At 41.9% G+C, this 14,793-nt stretch overlaps 1 protein-coding gene across 2 annotated transcripts in view; it reads right to left on the minus strand.

The window, feature by feature from the left end:
• MAP7D1 (MAP7 domain containing 1) overlaps positions 1–14,793 on the minus strand; it is a 139,015-nt gene that overhangs the window by 40,217 nt on the left and 84,005 nt on the right. For both annotated transcript variants that reach the window (XM_089689643.1, XM_089689642.1), the window contains exon 3: positions 13,592–13,660. In XM_089689643.1, the coding sequence (XP_089545769.1) occupies positions 13,592–13,660 (69 nt within the window). The remainder of the gene's footprint in view (positions 1–13,591; positions 13,661–14,793) is intronic.

Here is a 14,793-nt window from a genome sequence, read left to right on the forward strand (position 1 = left end):
GTGGAGTCCCAGCTGTTTTAGTGTTTATTAAAAGTCAGCAGCTACAAAAACTGTAGCTGCTGACTTTTAATAAACACACATTTACCAGTCCCAGGGTCCAGCGATGTTCACACACGCACGGTCCCTTCTCCCCTTCTCTCTGCCAAAGCACAGGCATCTCAACTGTGGACACCAGGCTTTGGCAGCTTGCGGCTTCACAGCCTGGTGCCCACTGCACAAGTGTGAGTTGAGCTGCGCCTCCTAATTGGCCCGGCAGTCTCCTTGGACTTGTAAAAGTTCTGCGGGAAGGAGGAGGGGGCCGAACTGAGCCGGACGTGGGAAGCGGGTACCTGTCAAAAACAGGTATCCGCTCCCCCCAAAAGGTGCCAAATATGGCAATGGAGGGGGGCAGGAGGAAAATTTTGAGTGGAACTCGGCTTTAATTAATGTAAACATGCATGTGCCAGAAGGATGGATTAAAAAATGTAAACCTCTAACTCATCTGTTATCAACCAGGTTTTCATGGAATCCTAGCGGTCCTCCAGAGGTTGATAGGGCTTCCCAGAGCTGTGGCTCACTGACCTCTCACCTGATGAGGTCTGCATAATTCTGGGTCCAATGACATTTGGCAAAGCCAGCAGAATGACACCAATCACCAATAATTCCTTTGACCCCAATCATTTTTATTTACGAGGACAAGAACTCCCGTTCAGATCGCCAAGGCAAGGGGTGTCAAACTGGTGGCCCTCCAGCTGTTGCTAAACTACAAATCCCACGAGGCATTGCAATGCTGACAGTTACAAACATGGCTCCAAAAAGCAGAGGCATGCTGGGACTTGTAGTTCCTCAACAGCTGGATGGCCGCCAGTTTGACCTCCCCGGCCTAGGCGTTCAGAGTGGAAGTGTGGAATTTACCTAGGTACCCCTCCCCCCCCCAAAAAAAAAAAATATATATAATCCAAATATGGCAGAGGAGGGGAAAGGAGGAGGCAGAGCGGAACTTCCCCTTTTGGGTAAAGTTCCACTTTAAGTACTACAGGACATATTTTTTAATGGGAAGCAACAGTTCTAATATAAAGCAATCCCCCTCACTGGTGCCAATGTCTTTGCACAGTGTTCTTCCAGGTTCAGAATCTTCAGCCACATCAGGGTGACGTAACTCCTGCACATGCACAGGAGGTCATTCATCCCGTCAGATGCCAAAAATTCTACTTTGAGCTGTGCAGGACCATATTAAAGTAAATTGTGAACAGGCAGGTAAGAATCCTTTATCACAAAATAAACATTTATTTCAGAAGAGACATATGTCAAAAAGCTTGCCTGCTCCCACATTATGAATTTTTATTTAAAGTTCCACTTTAATAGTCCTGCTACAGCTAGCTGATGCTTTGCTACAACATTTCGTAAACGAGGAATTTTGCCTTGTAAGGCCAGTCAGGAATAAGCATTCTTGTGTTTTTAATGCAAAGCTTTTTGACTCAAATGTTGTTTAATTACCTCTGAAAAAACTGACAGTTCATTGAACAACCCCATGATAGACATGTTCAGCTATAGGATCTCTAGTTCTGAATCCAAAATATGTTCAACATATTATAGGGATTTTCAGTTACGTGTCCTTTTTTATACAGGGAAGAGAAAAATACTGTTTGCATCTTGGTGTCATATCCAGATTCCAAATTCAAAGGGTCAAATGAAGACAAAGTCATTCTTACAAGCAAAAGCCCTCAGCCATTTCGCACTGCATCCATTACTAAAAAGAAAACTACATAAAAAGACCCACTTCTCCTCCTTAATTCATCGCCATTGGTAGGGTGACTTTGGGGAATGCATAAATGCAGTCGGCTCCGCATGAAAGTTCTGCAGTAGGTTTCAATCAATGTTTATGGCTCAGATAAAACATTATTAAAAATCTGATCAATATCTGCTATCCTGCGATCTCACAAGGCTTGGAAAGGAGCCAGCAAGGTAGACTACCCTTCCTTGTCTTTTTTTTTTTTTTTTTTTAACACTGTACTGCCCTTGTCTATGGCTGGAAGCACAGAGTAGTTATGACGCAGTCAAAAGCTGAGCAGGTTCCACGAGACAGAAAAGCAAGCAAGCAAAACACTATTCTGTTAAATGGAAAATTCTTATTTTACCCCTTTAATGACCAGAGCATTTGTTTCGCTATTCAGCACTGTGCTACTCTAAAGGAGAAGTTCAACATTTTTAGGGTGCAACATGTAACACATGGTCATTGCTGCAGCCACCTCCCACTGTCCTCTCCCTGTGACAGCAGTAGTTATGTGAATGAATGAACTACAAGCCCCGAGAGCCTTTGCATCTGTCAGCTTTTAGTTCTCAATAAACTACCACGGCCCTGTTGACAGCAGTGGTAGTTCATTGACTGTTCCTGTCTCAGTTTATCTGCTTGACCGTACGAGGTACAAGCACACAGATACATTGACAGGTTTGCAGGAGTTCTGCATGGCACCAGCGATCTGCTGATCACTGGTTTAATGCTTCCCAGTCTCCAAAAAAAAACAAAAGCTATTGTAAATGCACATTTTTTTTTTTAGATCAGATCAGCCCGTCAGGCACCAACAACCATGCCACATTCAGAGTCACTTCAATCCCCTTTCTTCCCCATTCTGATGCTCAGTTTGAACTTTAGCAAGTCGTCTTCACCACGTCTAGAGGACTAAATGCATTGAGTTTCTACCATGTAATTGGCTTATTAGCAATTGAACAGGTGTACATAATAAAGTGGCTGGTGATAGATATATATATATATATATATATATATATATATATATATATATATATATATATGCTGCTTTTACTGTGCTATATGGCTGTTTTTTGGGGAGCAAAGACAGCCAAGATCACGGTTCTCTGTACACGGAGTTCTGTGTTTTTTCTGTCTGTGATTGGACACAGCCAATTGGTTGACTTCAGACAAAATCATTTGCTGAAATCAGCTGCCAAACTCATGCTGTATCCAATCACGTATATATGTTTTTTTGTACAAAAAGGTATAATATGCATTTAAATGCTTAAAGATTTCCATATAATAAAATGTTGAACCTGTCCCTGTCTGCACAGGATTTTTGGTTGTTGCTGCCTAACTTTGCATCCTCTAGCTCCTCCTTTTGCATTTTCCAGAATGTAATATAAATAATCCAACAGAGAGAGTGAGAACTAGTTATAATGGCCACTGAAGGCAAATACTGTCCCTGATATACACAAAACCCTGGCAGGCTTCTACAGAAAACAGAAATGTCAGTTTTTCATGGACTGACTCTCTAGGGCTAGTTCACCCCACAATACCCCACATTCAGCATTCCATTGCATTTTCCCCTCTTGAAAAATCTTGAACAATGCTAGCATTCTCTGTGAGATCACTTCCTGCTTCTTCTTTCAGATTCTGGGCATTGTTTGGTGTGTGCATTAGTGTGGAGAGTTCTTAGGATCTGTCCTTACAGGCATAATCAGGGTGCTGGCTATTGCAGGGGCCAAATTAGATTCCACTCCTCCTCTCGTGCAAAAAAAAAAAAAAATGCATGCTGCAGTACTTTTTTTTTTTTTTAAAGTACTAAACACATGTGAGCTAGGTTGATTGGAAAACATTGGATTTTAATGTGCATTTGTTCAGGATGCATCATTTAAAAATGCACCTGGTGTGAATAAGCCCTTAAATATAATGCTAGCTATGTGAGAGTAAAGATGTGGATTGAATAATTTGACAGAACTACATACAGTTAGGTCCATATATACAGTGAGGAACAGAAGTATTTGAACACCCTGCGATTTTGCAAGTTCTCCCACTTAGAAATCATGGAGGGGTCTGAAATGTACATTATAGATGCATTCCCACTCAGACAGAATTTAAAAAAAAATTCAGGAAATCACATTGTATGATTTTTAAAGAATTTATTAGTCTTGCACTGCTGAACATAAGTATTTGAACACCTAAGAAACAGCAAGAATTCTGGCTCTCAAAGACCTGTTACTGTGCCTTTAAAAAGTCCACCTCTACTCCACTCATTAATCTAACTTAGTAGCACCTGTCTGAGCTCTTTAAAGACACCTGTCCACCCCACAGTCAGTCAGACGCCAACTACTACCATGGGAAAGACCAAAGAGCTGTCAAAAGACACCAGTGACAAAATTGTGGACCTCCACAAGGCTGGAAAGGGCTACGGGGAAATTGCCAAGCAGCTTGGTGAAAATAGATCAACTGTTGGAGCAATTGTTAGAAAATGGAAGAGGCTAAAGACGACTGTCAGTCTCCCTTGGACTGGGGCTCCATGCAAGATCTCACCTCGTGGGGTATCGCTGATGATAAGAAAGGTGAGGAATCAGCCCAGAACTACAAGGGAGGAGCTGGTCAATGACATGAAGAGAGCTGGGACCACAGTTTCAAAGGTCACTGTCGGTAGAACACTATGCCGTCATGGTTTCAAATCATGCATTGCACGGAAGATTCCCCTGCTCAAGTCATCACATGTCCAGGCCCGTCTGAAGTTTGCCAATGACCATCTGGATGATCCATTGGAGGTATGGGAGAAAGTCATGTGGTCAGATGAGACCATAGAACCTTTTGGTCTAAACTTCACTTGTCGTGTTTGGAAGAAAAAGAAGGATGGGTTGCATCCCAAGAACACCATCCCTACTGTGAAGCAAGGGGGTGGTAACATCATGCTTTGGGGGTGCTTTTTTGCAAAGGGGACAGGACGACTGTAGTGTAATAAGGAGAGGATGAATGGGGCCATTTATTGTGAGATTTTGAGCAACAACCTCTTTCCCTCAGTCAGAGCATTGAAGATGGGTCGTGGCTGGGTCTTCCAACATGACAACGACCCGAAGCACACAGCCAGGATAACCAAGGAGTGGCTCCGTAAGAAGCATATCAAGGTTCTGGAGTGGCCTAGCCAGTCTCCAAACCTAAATCCAATAGAACATCTTTGGAGGGAGCTGAAACTCCGTGTTGCTCAGCGACAGCCTCGAAACCTGACAGATCTAGAGGAGATCTGTGTGGAGGAGTGGGCCAAAATCCCTGTTGCAGTGTGTGCAAACCTGGTCAGGAACTACAGGAAACGTTTGACCTCTGTAATTGCAAACAAAGGCTTCTGTACCAAATATTAACACTGATTTTCTCAGGTGTTCAAATACTTATGTTTAGCAGTGCAAGACAAATAAATTCTTTAAAAATCATACAATGTGCTTTCCTGAATTTTTTTGTTAATTCTGTCTCCCAGAGTGGGAATGCACCTACAATGTAAATTTCAGACCCCTCCATGATTTCTAAGTGGGAGAACTTGCAAAATCGCAGGGTGCTCATATACTTCTGTTCCTCACTGTATTTGGACACAGGCACAATTTTTTTCAGGTATTTACAAAAATATATTCAAGCTATAGTTATATAAGGGATATGGATTGAAAGTGCACACTCTCAGGTTTAATTTGAGGGTATGTACATCCACATTGGAGGAAGGGTTTAGGAATTACAGCTCTTAAGAGTAGCCATCTCCTCTTTTTCAAGGGACCAAAAGTAATTGGACAATTGAATCATAAGCCATTTCATGGCCAGGTGTGGGCTACTCCATTATTTCTTCATCAATTAAGCAGGTAAAAGGTCTGGAGTTAGTCTGGAGTTGATTCTAAGTGTGGTATTTGCATTTGGAATCTATTGCTATGAACCTACATCATGCGTTCAAAAGGAGCTGTCCATGCAAGTGAAACAGGCCATTGTAAGGCTTCAAAAACAAAAACAAATCCATCAGAGAGATAGCAGCAACATGAGGAGTGACCAAGTCAACAGTTTGGTACATTCTGAGGAAAAAAAAATGCACTGGATCACAACATCCAAACAAGTGAAGGACACTCTCCAGGAGGTGGATGTATCATTCTCAAAGTCTACAATCAAGAGAAGACTTCACGAGAGCAAATACAGAGGGTTCACCACAAGGTGAAAACCATTCATAAGCCTGTAGTATAGAAAAGCCAGATTAGACTTTGCCCAAAAAATCTAAAAAAGCCAGACCAGTTCTGAAAAAGCATTCTTTGGACAGATGAAACGAAGATTAATCTGTACCAGAATGACGGGAAGAGAAAAAAGTGTGGATAAGGCTTGGAACAGCTCATGATCTAATGCATACAACGTCATCTGTAAAATATGGTTGAGGCAGTGTAATGGCATGGGCTATGCATGGCTTCCAGTGACACTGGATCATTGGTGTTTATTGATGATGTGACAGAAGACAAAAGCAGCCAGATGAATTCTGCAGTGTTTAGAGATATACAGTCAGCCCAGATTCAGCCAAATGCAGCAACGTTCATTGGACGGCACTTCACAGTACAGATGGACAATGATCAAAAACACACTGCAAAAGCAACCCAGGAGCTTTTGAAAGAAAAGAAGTGGAATATTCTGCAATGGCCAAGTCAGTCACCTGATTTCAACACAATTGAGCATGCATTTCACTTGCTGAAGGCAAAATTGAAGGCAGAAAGACACACAAAGAACAACTGAAGACAGCTGCAGTTAGAGCCTGGCAAAGCATCAGAAAGAAAGAAACCCAGTCTTTGGTAATGTCAATGGGTTCCAGACTTCAAGCAGTCATTGCCAGTAAAGGATTCTCAACAAAATATTACAAATGAAAATTTTATTTATGATTGTGTTCCAGCAAGCCTGTTCATACTGCCCCAAAGCCCAAAATGTTGCTACCCGCACACTAAATTAATGTGCTGAAATCAGCATTTTGAACTGCGGAGCCGTGCAACAGGGGGCAGTGATGCACTTTTTTTTTTTTTTTTACTGAATTTCATTTGAAATGTACAAAGTGACACTTCAATCACAACACTGCACAGCAGCACAATACACTGCGCTTGTGGTGACATGCAGGGTCATCCAGTGCAACGCAATAATATAAACATTTTGCAAAATATCACACAGCTCTGGAATGCAGTAAAACACTACATTCTGATCTGAACAGGACACACAGAAAACTGTTGTTTTCTGAGTGTCCTTGCTATTACCTGTGTTTTTCTATGAGGAAATACGCAGGTTAATGGAATGTAGTGTGAATGGGCCCTTACAGCTACTTATCTACTGGTACCACACACCGCTGACAAATGACAGTAGTCAAAACATCTAGACCTCTTATCTTCTTAGCCCTCTGGAAAACGGACCATCTACATTGTAGCAGAATCAAAAAAGCTATTAGTTCCAGATTAGAACACCAAAATGAAGAATGGAAAGAAGAGACCAGATGAAGAAGGCTATACAGTATAGCTGCATTGCACACAAAAGCTATAGATCCACTTGTCACATGTTGCTGGTGGGTGTGCTGGCTGCATACACTGTATGACATTTAGATTAACTCTTCCTAGGTTTCATTATTTTTCAATGAAGCAGTCTCAGGGTGCAGAAAATTCCCCTGTGGGCATGCTATATCTGTACACCTGAGCCATTGTAATTAACTACTTATCAGATATTTAATTGTACTCCATTTCCTTCTACATCTACTACTGCTGCTGCCAAATATATTTTACTCTGACCACTGAAAGGGTTGCATTGTATTCAGTTTTATTTACAATACTTTTGTATTTATTTTTCTCCACAATTACATGCAGACCAAGGTATACAGTCAGAGACAGTAACAGCATTTGGGGTCAAACTATAACACTCCCAGGAGAGCTCGAGTATCAGTAACTCAAGTGTGAATGGGGACTGAACTACACAGAGAAAAGGTAAAACCACTAAAACTTTATAAGCACCCCTAGTTTGTGCCAACCCCTATCACTGTCACTTTTTCGGAGTAGCTTGGCATTAAAATAAATATATATTAAACATATTATTGCAAAATATAGGTTTCCAGTCCCCTGTTTATGTTAAATATGTGTTTGTAGTGCAATTAACCTTTGTAGTGGAGTATAGACCATTTCAGCCTGTAAGAAGGGCACGGTTTATCAAGTCTCACTGCAGCCACCCTGATAAGCATGCTCTAGCAGGGTCTCTCTTTCAGTGCATGCTCAGGCACCATGCATATAAATTCTGTATTATAATATTAATAGGGTACACATGTGCAGTATGGCAGGGGTCCTTCCTATTAAGCTTGCTCCCGTGCTGTGCATAGGGCACACATGCGCCACGTGTCAGGGGTCCTTCTTATTATGCTTGCTGAAGTGCTCTGCATTAGGTGACCATGCGCAGTGTGGCAGGAGTCCTTCTTATTATGCTTGCTGAAGTGCTCTGCATTGGGTGACCATGCACAGTGTGGCAGGAGTCCTTCCTTTTATGCTTGCTGAAGTGCTCTGCATTGGGTGACCATGCGTAGTGTGGCAGGAGTCCTTCCTTTTATGCTTGCTGAAGTGCTCTGCATTGGGTGACCATGCGTAGTGTTGCAGGAGTCCTTCTTAGGCTTGCTGAAGTGCTCTGCATTGGGTGGCCATGCGTAGTGTGGCAGGAGTCCTTCTTCTTATGCTTGCTGAAGTGCTCTGCATTGGGTGACCATGCGTAGTGTGGCAGGGGTCCTTCGTATTATGCTTGCTGAAGTGCTCTGCAATGGGTGACCATGCGCAATGTGGCAGGGGTCCTTCTTATTATGCTTGCTGAAGTGCTCTGCATTGGGTGACCATGCGCAGTGTGGCAGAGGTCCTTCTTATTATGCTTGCTGAAGTGCTCTGCATTGGGTGATCATGCGCAGTGTGGCAGGGGTCCTTCGTATTATGCTTGCTGAAGTGCTTTGCAATGGGTGACCATGCGCAGTGTGGCAGGGGTCCTTCGTATTATGCTTGCTGAAGTGCTCTGCATTGGGTGACCATGCGCAGTGTGGCAGAGGTCCTTCTTATTATGCTTGCGGAAGTGCTCTGCATTGAATGACCATGCGCAGTGTGGCAGGGGTCCTTCGTATTATGCTTGCTGAAGTGCTCTGCATTGGGTGACCATGCGCAGTGTGGCAGGGGTCCTTCGTATTATGCTTGCTGAAGTGCTCTGCAATGGGTGACCATGCGCAGTGTGGCAGGGGTCCTTCTTATTATGCTTGCGGAAGTGCTCTGCATTGGGTGACCATGCGCAGTGTGGCAGGGGTCCTTCTTATTATGCTTGCTGAAGTGCTCTGCATTGGGCGACCATGCGCAGTGTGGCAGGGGTCCTTCTGATTATGCTTGCTGAAGTGCTCTGCATTGGGTGACCATGCGCAGTGTGGCAGGGGTCCTTCTGATTATGCTTGCTGAAGTGCTCTGCATTTGGTGACCATGCGCAGTGTGGCAGGGGTCCTTCTTATTTTGCTCGCTTCAGTGCTGTGTATAAGGCGTGAATGCACAGTGTAGCAGGAAACCATAGCACTGGCCCACTTGGGTGCCATGCTAGGGTTTGTGCATGTGGCTGAGTGGCCAAGGAATCATGGGTCATCTGGTTCCAAAGCAACATACCAAAACAAATACACAGTAGGCATTCCAAGACTGGAAGTTCAGATCAAGCACATCAGAGAAGGACACAGTCTAGAGACTTTTCATAGGGCAAATGTAAGTGTTTTGGTGGAAAAAGGAAGGTAAAAACATTTAACAGTTCATTACACAGAGCTAGAGGCAAAATATCAATTTGCACAGAGGATTTAATACAACTTCATCTTTCACCAATTATGCATTAGCTGAAGTAATTACAATGTGATATGCATGTTTCAATACACATTACTTCATTACCAAACCAAATTTCATTGATTTAAAAAGGGACTTCCATGGCTGGTACATATATGCAATTAGGAACACCAAAAACTGGTATAGCTATACCTTGGTATACTCTCCCTATAACATGAACGTATACTGAGAATACAGCGATTGACACAGGAACTGAAAAGTCTCCATGTTATTTACCTGCCACTTCGTTATTTTACAAACCAGAGTAGAACAGACCTTCACAATCAAAAACAAAATGGCATACAGACAAAAAAACGGGTCTTTGTATTGATGCTGCTGGTGAAACTAATTAGATGTGAGAAATTCAAGTCATCGCATGCAAACTTTCTGCAGGCTCTGGGCAAACAATAACAGTCTGAGCATTGAGGTACATCTTGGAAGAGATGAAACTATATTAGACCAGAGAGTCTTCAGAATAATAAAATACAAATGAATGAAGGTAAGAAGAGGAACAGATGTTCTTATATTGATTTAGTTATCAAAGTAGTTGCCCCACAAAGTGTCTGTATACACCTTATCGAGTTCCCCCATCACCAAATCCCTGTGTATTTTAGAACTTCCTAAAGGTCAAAACAGGGCTAAATGCACCTCCCCATTATAAAAGCACTCCATCCTGGTGACGGGCTGCTCAGTTCTGAACTGTGAGAGGCACTGGGGAAGGTAACAGGTGCCCCCATACCTGGGGGATTTAAAGGAGCTTCAGAATGCTAAAATGAGGCATACTATGCTTAAAGGGCACATGTGCATTACAGGCAGCATACAGGGTATCAGGATCAGGTGCTGTGCTTGGGGGGTACGTGTGCAAAGTGCTGTGCTCAGGGGCAAATGTGCAGTACAGAGTGTGCAAGGAATTATTGGACATTTCATCCAAATGCATTAGATCCCTAACAAGAAATGTAGCAGAGGGACACAGTTCAGAGATTTTCCAAAACGTGTAAATGTTTCCAACAAAACACAAGAAAGTAATGTTTGTTTCACAGATACTAAAGTTCAGCTGAATATAGGATCTTGCACTTTGAGTTTAATATTACTTTGAAGTTAACATAACATTTAAAAGCTACAAGTCTGCACACTAAAACGAGAAAATTTTAGGGCATCAGCACATTCAAAATGGTGATAAATACACCCTTACAATTCTGTACACCAGAATTATTAAAGGGTATAATGAAAAGAGTGGCAAAATCGTGTACATACTTAATTACAACAGAACACCATCTGAAAAACTGCCATTTCATGGGTTGGGAATTAGTGATGTTCTTGATGTTTGAGTCGAACATCTGTTATAAGGGTGTTCGGTGGGCTGTTCATCCACCACACCCCACTTTGCACTGCACTCTGACAGGTCACAGCTAGCTCCACCCAACTGTTTACATCTGACGGGCAAATGTTAGATTGCGGCAAGTGCTCGGCAAGTGTGGATGGGTCAGCAAGTTTTTTTTTAAATTCTGGCAAGTCGGCGTCATCATGACAATGCTGGACACCGTGATTGATGATGGACTACAAGGATAGAGCCTTTTTTTTTTTTTTACACTTTTTTAGTGAATGGGTAGGGGTACTACGTACCCCATACTTATTCACAAAGGGGGGGCAGGATCTGGGGACCTCCTTGTTATAGGGGGCTTCTAGATTCTGTCATCTCCTCCCCCACAGACCCCCACAACCGTAGCCCAGGGTTGTGGGGAAGAGGCCTTTGTCCCCATCAACAAGGGGGGGGGGGGGATTATTCAGATCAAGGGTCTGATAGGAATTTTGGGGATCCCCATACACTTTTCCCCCCTATTTTTGGGAGATCTGGTTCCCCTTAAAAGTCCTACCAGGCCTAGGTTCACACTTTAAAAATAATACAAAAAAAAAAATTATATATATATATATATATATATATATATACATACTGTGGGGTCCCTCCTAACCTTCCTGCCAGACCTAAAGGGGGGTGGGGGCAAACCCCACACTGTTTTTTTTTTAAATGACATATAAAAAAAAAAAAAAAAAAAAGAAAAAGTCATTCCTGCTAGTTTAAAGAGCACCCCCCCCCCCAGGCATGATATTTAAAAGGAATTATTCTTTTTGTTTACTTTAAGCAATGAAAAGGACTGCCCCTTTAAAAACGGTACTTTTTGAAAACATTTTTTTTTTCACCGATTCATGTCCCTCAGGGCAGTACTCATACACTTTCATTGCCAATAACTTGCATATTAGCCTTCAAAATGCGCACTTTTGAATTTACAAGTTCGAGTCCCATAAACTTTCAAAGTTCGCATTCAAATTTTCATTAGGTTCGAATGTTCGACCACAAACCAAACAGAGGGTGTTTGGCTCATCACTATTAAGCATTTCTCTGGCTACAGTCCTGCACCTGAAGAAACCAGCAGGTATCATGATATAAAACCCCCTTAGGGCTCTTTAACAATTGCAGTGCTCTCTGAAGAGCAATTTGCAGTCAGATCACTTTTCATAGGGTATTTGACAGACAGCCCCATGATCTCAAAGGGAGACTGACAGGTGGTGCCACTTGTCAAATTGCAGTCCAAGTTAATGCCTTGGTTGCAAAGCAAATACTGCAGCCACTGCATGTAAACAGTCTTATCAGGCTGTATGTTAAGATTCGGGTAAGTGCCTGGGAGGGGTAAAGCTACAGCTCAGTCACTTACTTTTACTCGCCCTGTATAGAAGATCAAAGTAAAATCAACTGACGTATCTAACTGGTACTTGTTTTGGACATGTTTGCTTTCCTCATTCATAGATTTAAAAAAAAAACCAATGGCAGTTTAGGACCCCTTCACACCAGGTGCATTGGGAATACGCTGGACACCTCCTCAACACAAGACAAAAAGCCTGGCTCCCAATGGGGACAAGGTCACACCACTATACTGAAGTGTTGTGCACTGAAAAAAGTACAGAATGCAGCACTTTCAGCACAGTATGGTGCAATGCAACCCACAGCACTAAGATACAGTCAATTAAAAATGCCAGTTATAACAAAAAAAAGCAAAATATATAAAAAGAAAAAAGTAAACTGTGCAATCCATATCAGCACTGTATCATTTCAGCACATGCCAGTGGCCACTGCGGTAAGCAAGGCTGCTGATGTAAAGAGCCCTTGGTTACTTCCTTGACAGGCAAATGTATTACAGTATGCTCCCTTTCTATTTACATTTAATAAAACAGAAAGCATTTTACTTGATAACCTTTAATTGAAAACCTTTTAACTTTTTTTTCCCCGCTTATTTATTTTTACCATCATAAAACTAGTATACAATTAACTGTTTGTGTCACGTCCAGGAGAGAACATGCAGAATGCCGAATTATACCAAAGAAAATAGATGAATATATAAGTGACAAGGTAAAGAGCCGGTGGAACGGAGGAATTTTTAGCAAGTTCATTTGGCCTAAATTTTCCGAGGTCTCTAAAACAAGTTAAATATTTATGTTGTGCAGCCTCCATGGCCAATGAAATATTCATATGCCTGACTTGTGAGCTTCACCAGCAAGTGACGATTTGAAGAGATCTTACAAGAAACATATACTTCTACTATATCAAAAAATGGACAACAGAGCCTGTTTCTAAAAACTCTGAAAACAAGACCTATCTGTGCTGGCATTTTATCCAATCAGAATGTCCTAATTTGTAGTAGCCTGCTGTAATACGATTGCCAAGGGTACAGATACTCTTCAGCATCCCATCTACTTGGATTAGAAAGTATCAAAGATTCACATAGGACATGTTTCCTGCGCAACTCAAAGTATGAATTAAGCGGAGCAATCTAAAATTGTACAATCTCCTTTAAATCTTGTATCAGCTATGTAGTGCAAGGGCCTGCTTTGCCTTGATTCAAAGGATGGACATGTGCTTATATTACTAAGAGTTGTACAATCAGATTGTATAGTGTACAGTCAGCCTTTGTTTCTGTCACTGTGAGAAATCACTCACCCAGATACTTTGCTCGTTCTTCTCTCCTCTCTTTTGCCTGTTTCTGCCGCTGCTCTGCCTTCTGGGTGTCTGTGAAGGAATGCAAAACACAAGACTGAGTAAATCTGGATTCATTTAGTATGATTTTATGTTTTGAGGCATTACCATATATGATGTGTACAATAAACTAGGCACAAAGGAACATTATTTTTGTAGTGCTCTACGTACCAATGACAAATTACGCCACGCGTTACATATTGGACATTCATATCAGTCCCTGCCCTCCAGGAGCTAACAATCGAAGGTCCTTATTTCACATACATACACATATTAGACTGAATTTAAGCAGGCACCAACTAACCTGCCAGCATGCCTTTGGAAAAATAAATAAATAGTTGACTGAATTCTTTTAGTTAAGTCTATAACAACAACCATTATTATTATTACAAATATTTTCTCTGATGTAAAATTGATGTCATTCACACAAGCCCAAGGACATAGTTCCTTAGGTCTGGTTTACACTTGTGCTGCCCTCTGAAGAGTGATCTGTGTCACATCGCATAAGGAAGCATTATTTTTTCCATATTCTCCGTGTTAAAAACAAGCACCAATGCGTCGACCCAATTAAGCAGTACCACCCAACAGCTGGGGTAATTTTTTTGCGACGCCGTGGCATACCTACACGCCCTTTGCTGCCTTTCAGCTTAGGAGGAGAGCAGTAAAAACACAGATCAACCACTTTTTTTTTTTTTTACCAACCCCCCACTCCCAACTGCAAGTGTAAATTAAGCCTTATGAAGGCCGTAGACGGTTCGTTTATCAGCTGATTTTTCATCCGAAAGAATAATCGGCCGATTTTCTCACCGTTAGTGGGGCAATGCGATTGCCCAATTTTCGCGGTTGCTCCTCATTTCTTTTATCGGTCATGCTGGAAAATTTGGAAAAAAACGGCCGCTTTTCGCAGTCATTGGTGGCAACAGAATGACTGATGTTTACTTTTTCGACAAAAAAAAAATCGGCCAATAAACGAAGCGTCTATGGCCTGCATTACTCTACCATTGTTTCTCTGGCACATATCACACTGGCATTTTTGTAGTAGTGATTTGCAACTACAGAATCTCTTTTCTTCTTTTTGCTGTAAGCGATTGACTTTTTGTAGCATTCAGAACTTGTTACAAAATCCCAGCTTCTGTAACTTCTAATGTTATCCAATGCAGCTGCAG

The sequence above is a fragment of the Staurois parvus genome, unplaced genomic scaffold (genome assembly GCF_062004578.1).
Source record: "Staurois parvus isolate SC_StPar_1 unplaced genomic scaffold, SC_StPar_1.0 ptg000488l, whole genome shotgun sequence".
Lineage (NCBI taxonomy): Eukaryota > Metazoa > Chordata > Amphibia > Anura > Ranidae > Staurois > Staurois parvus.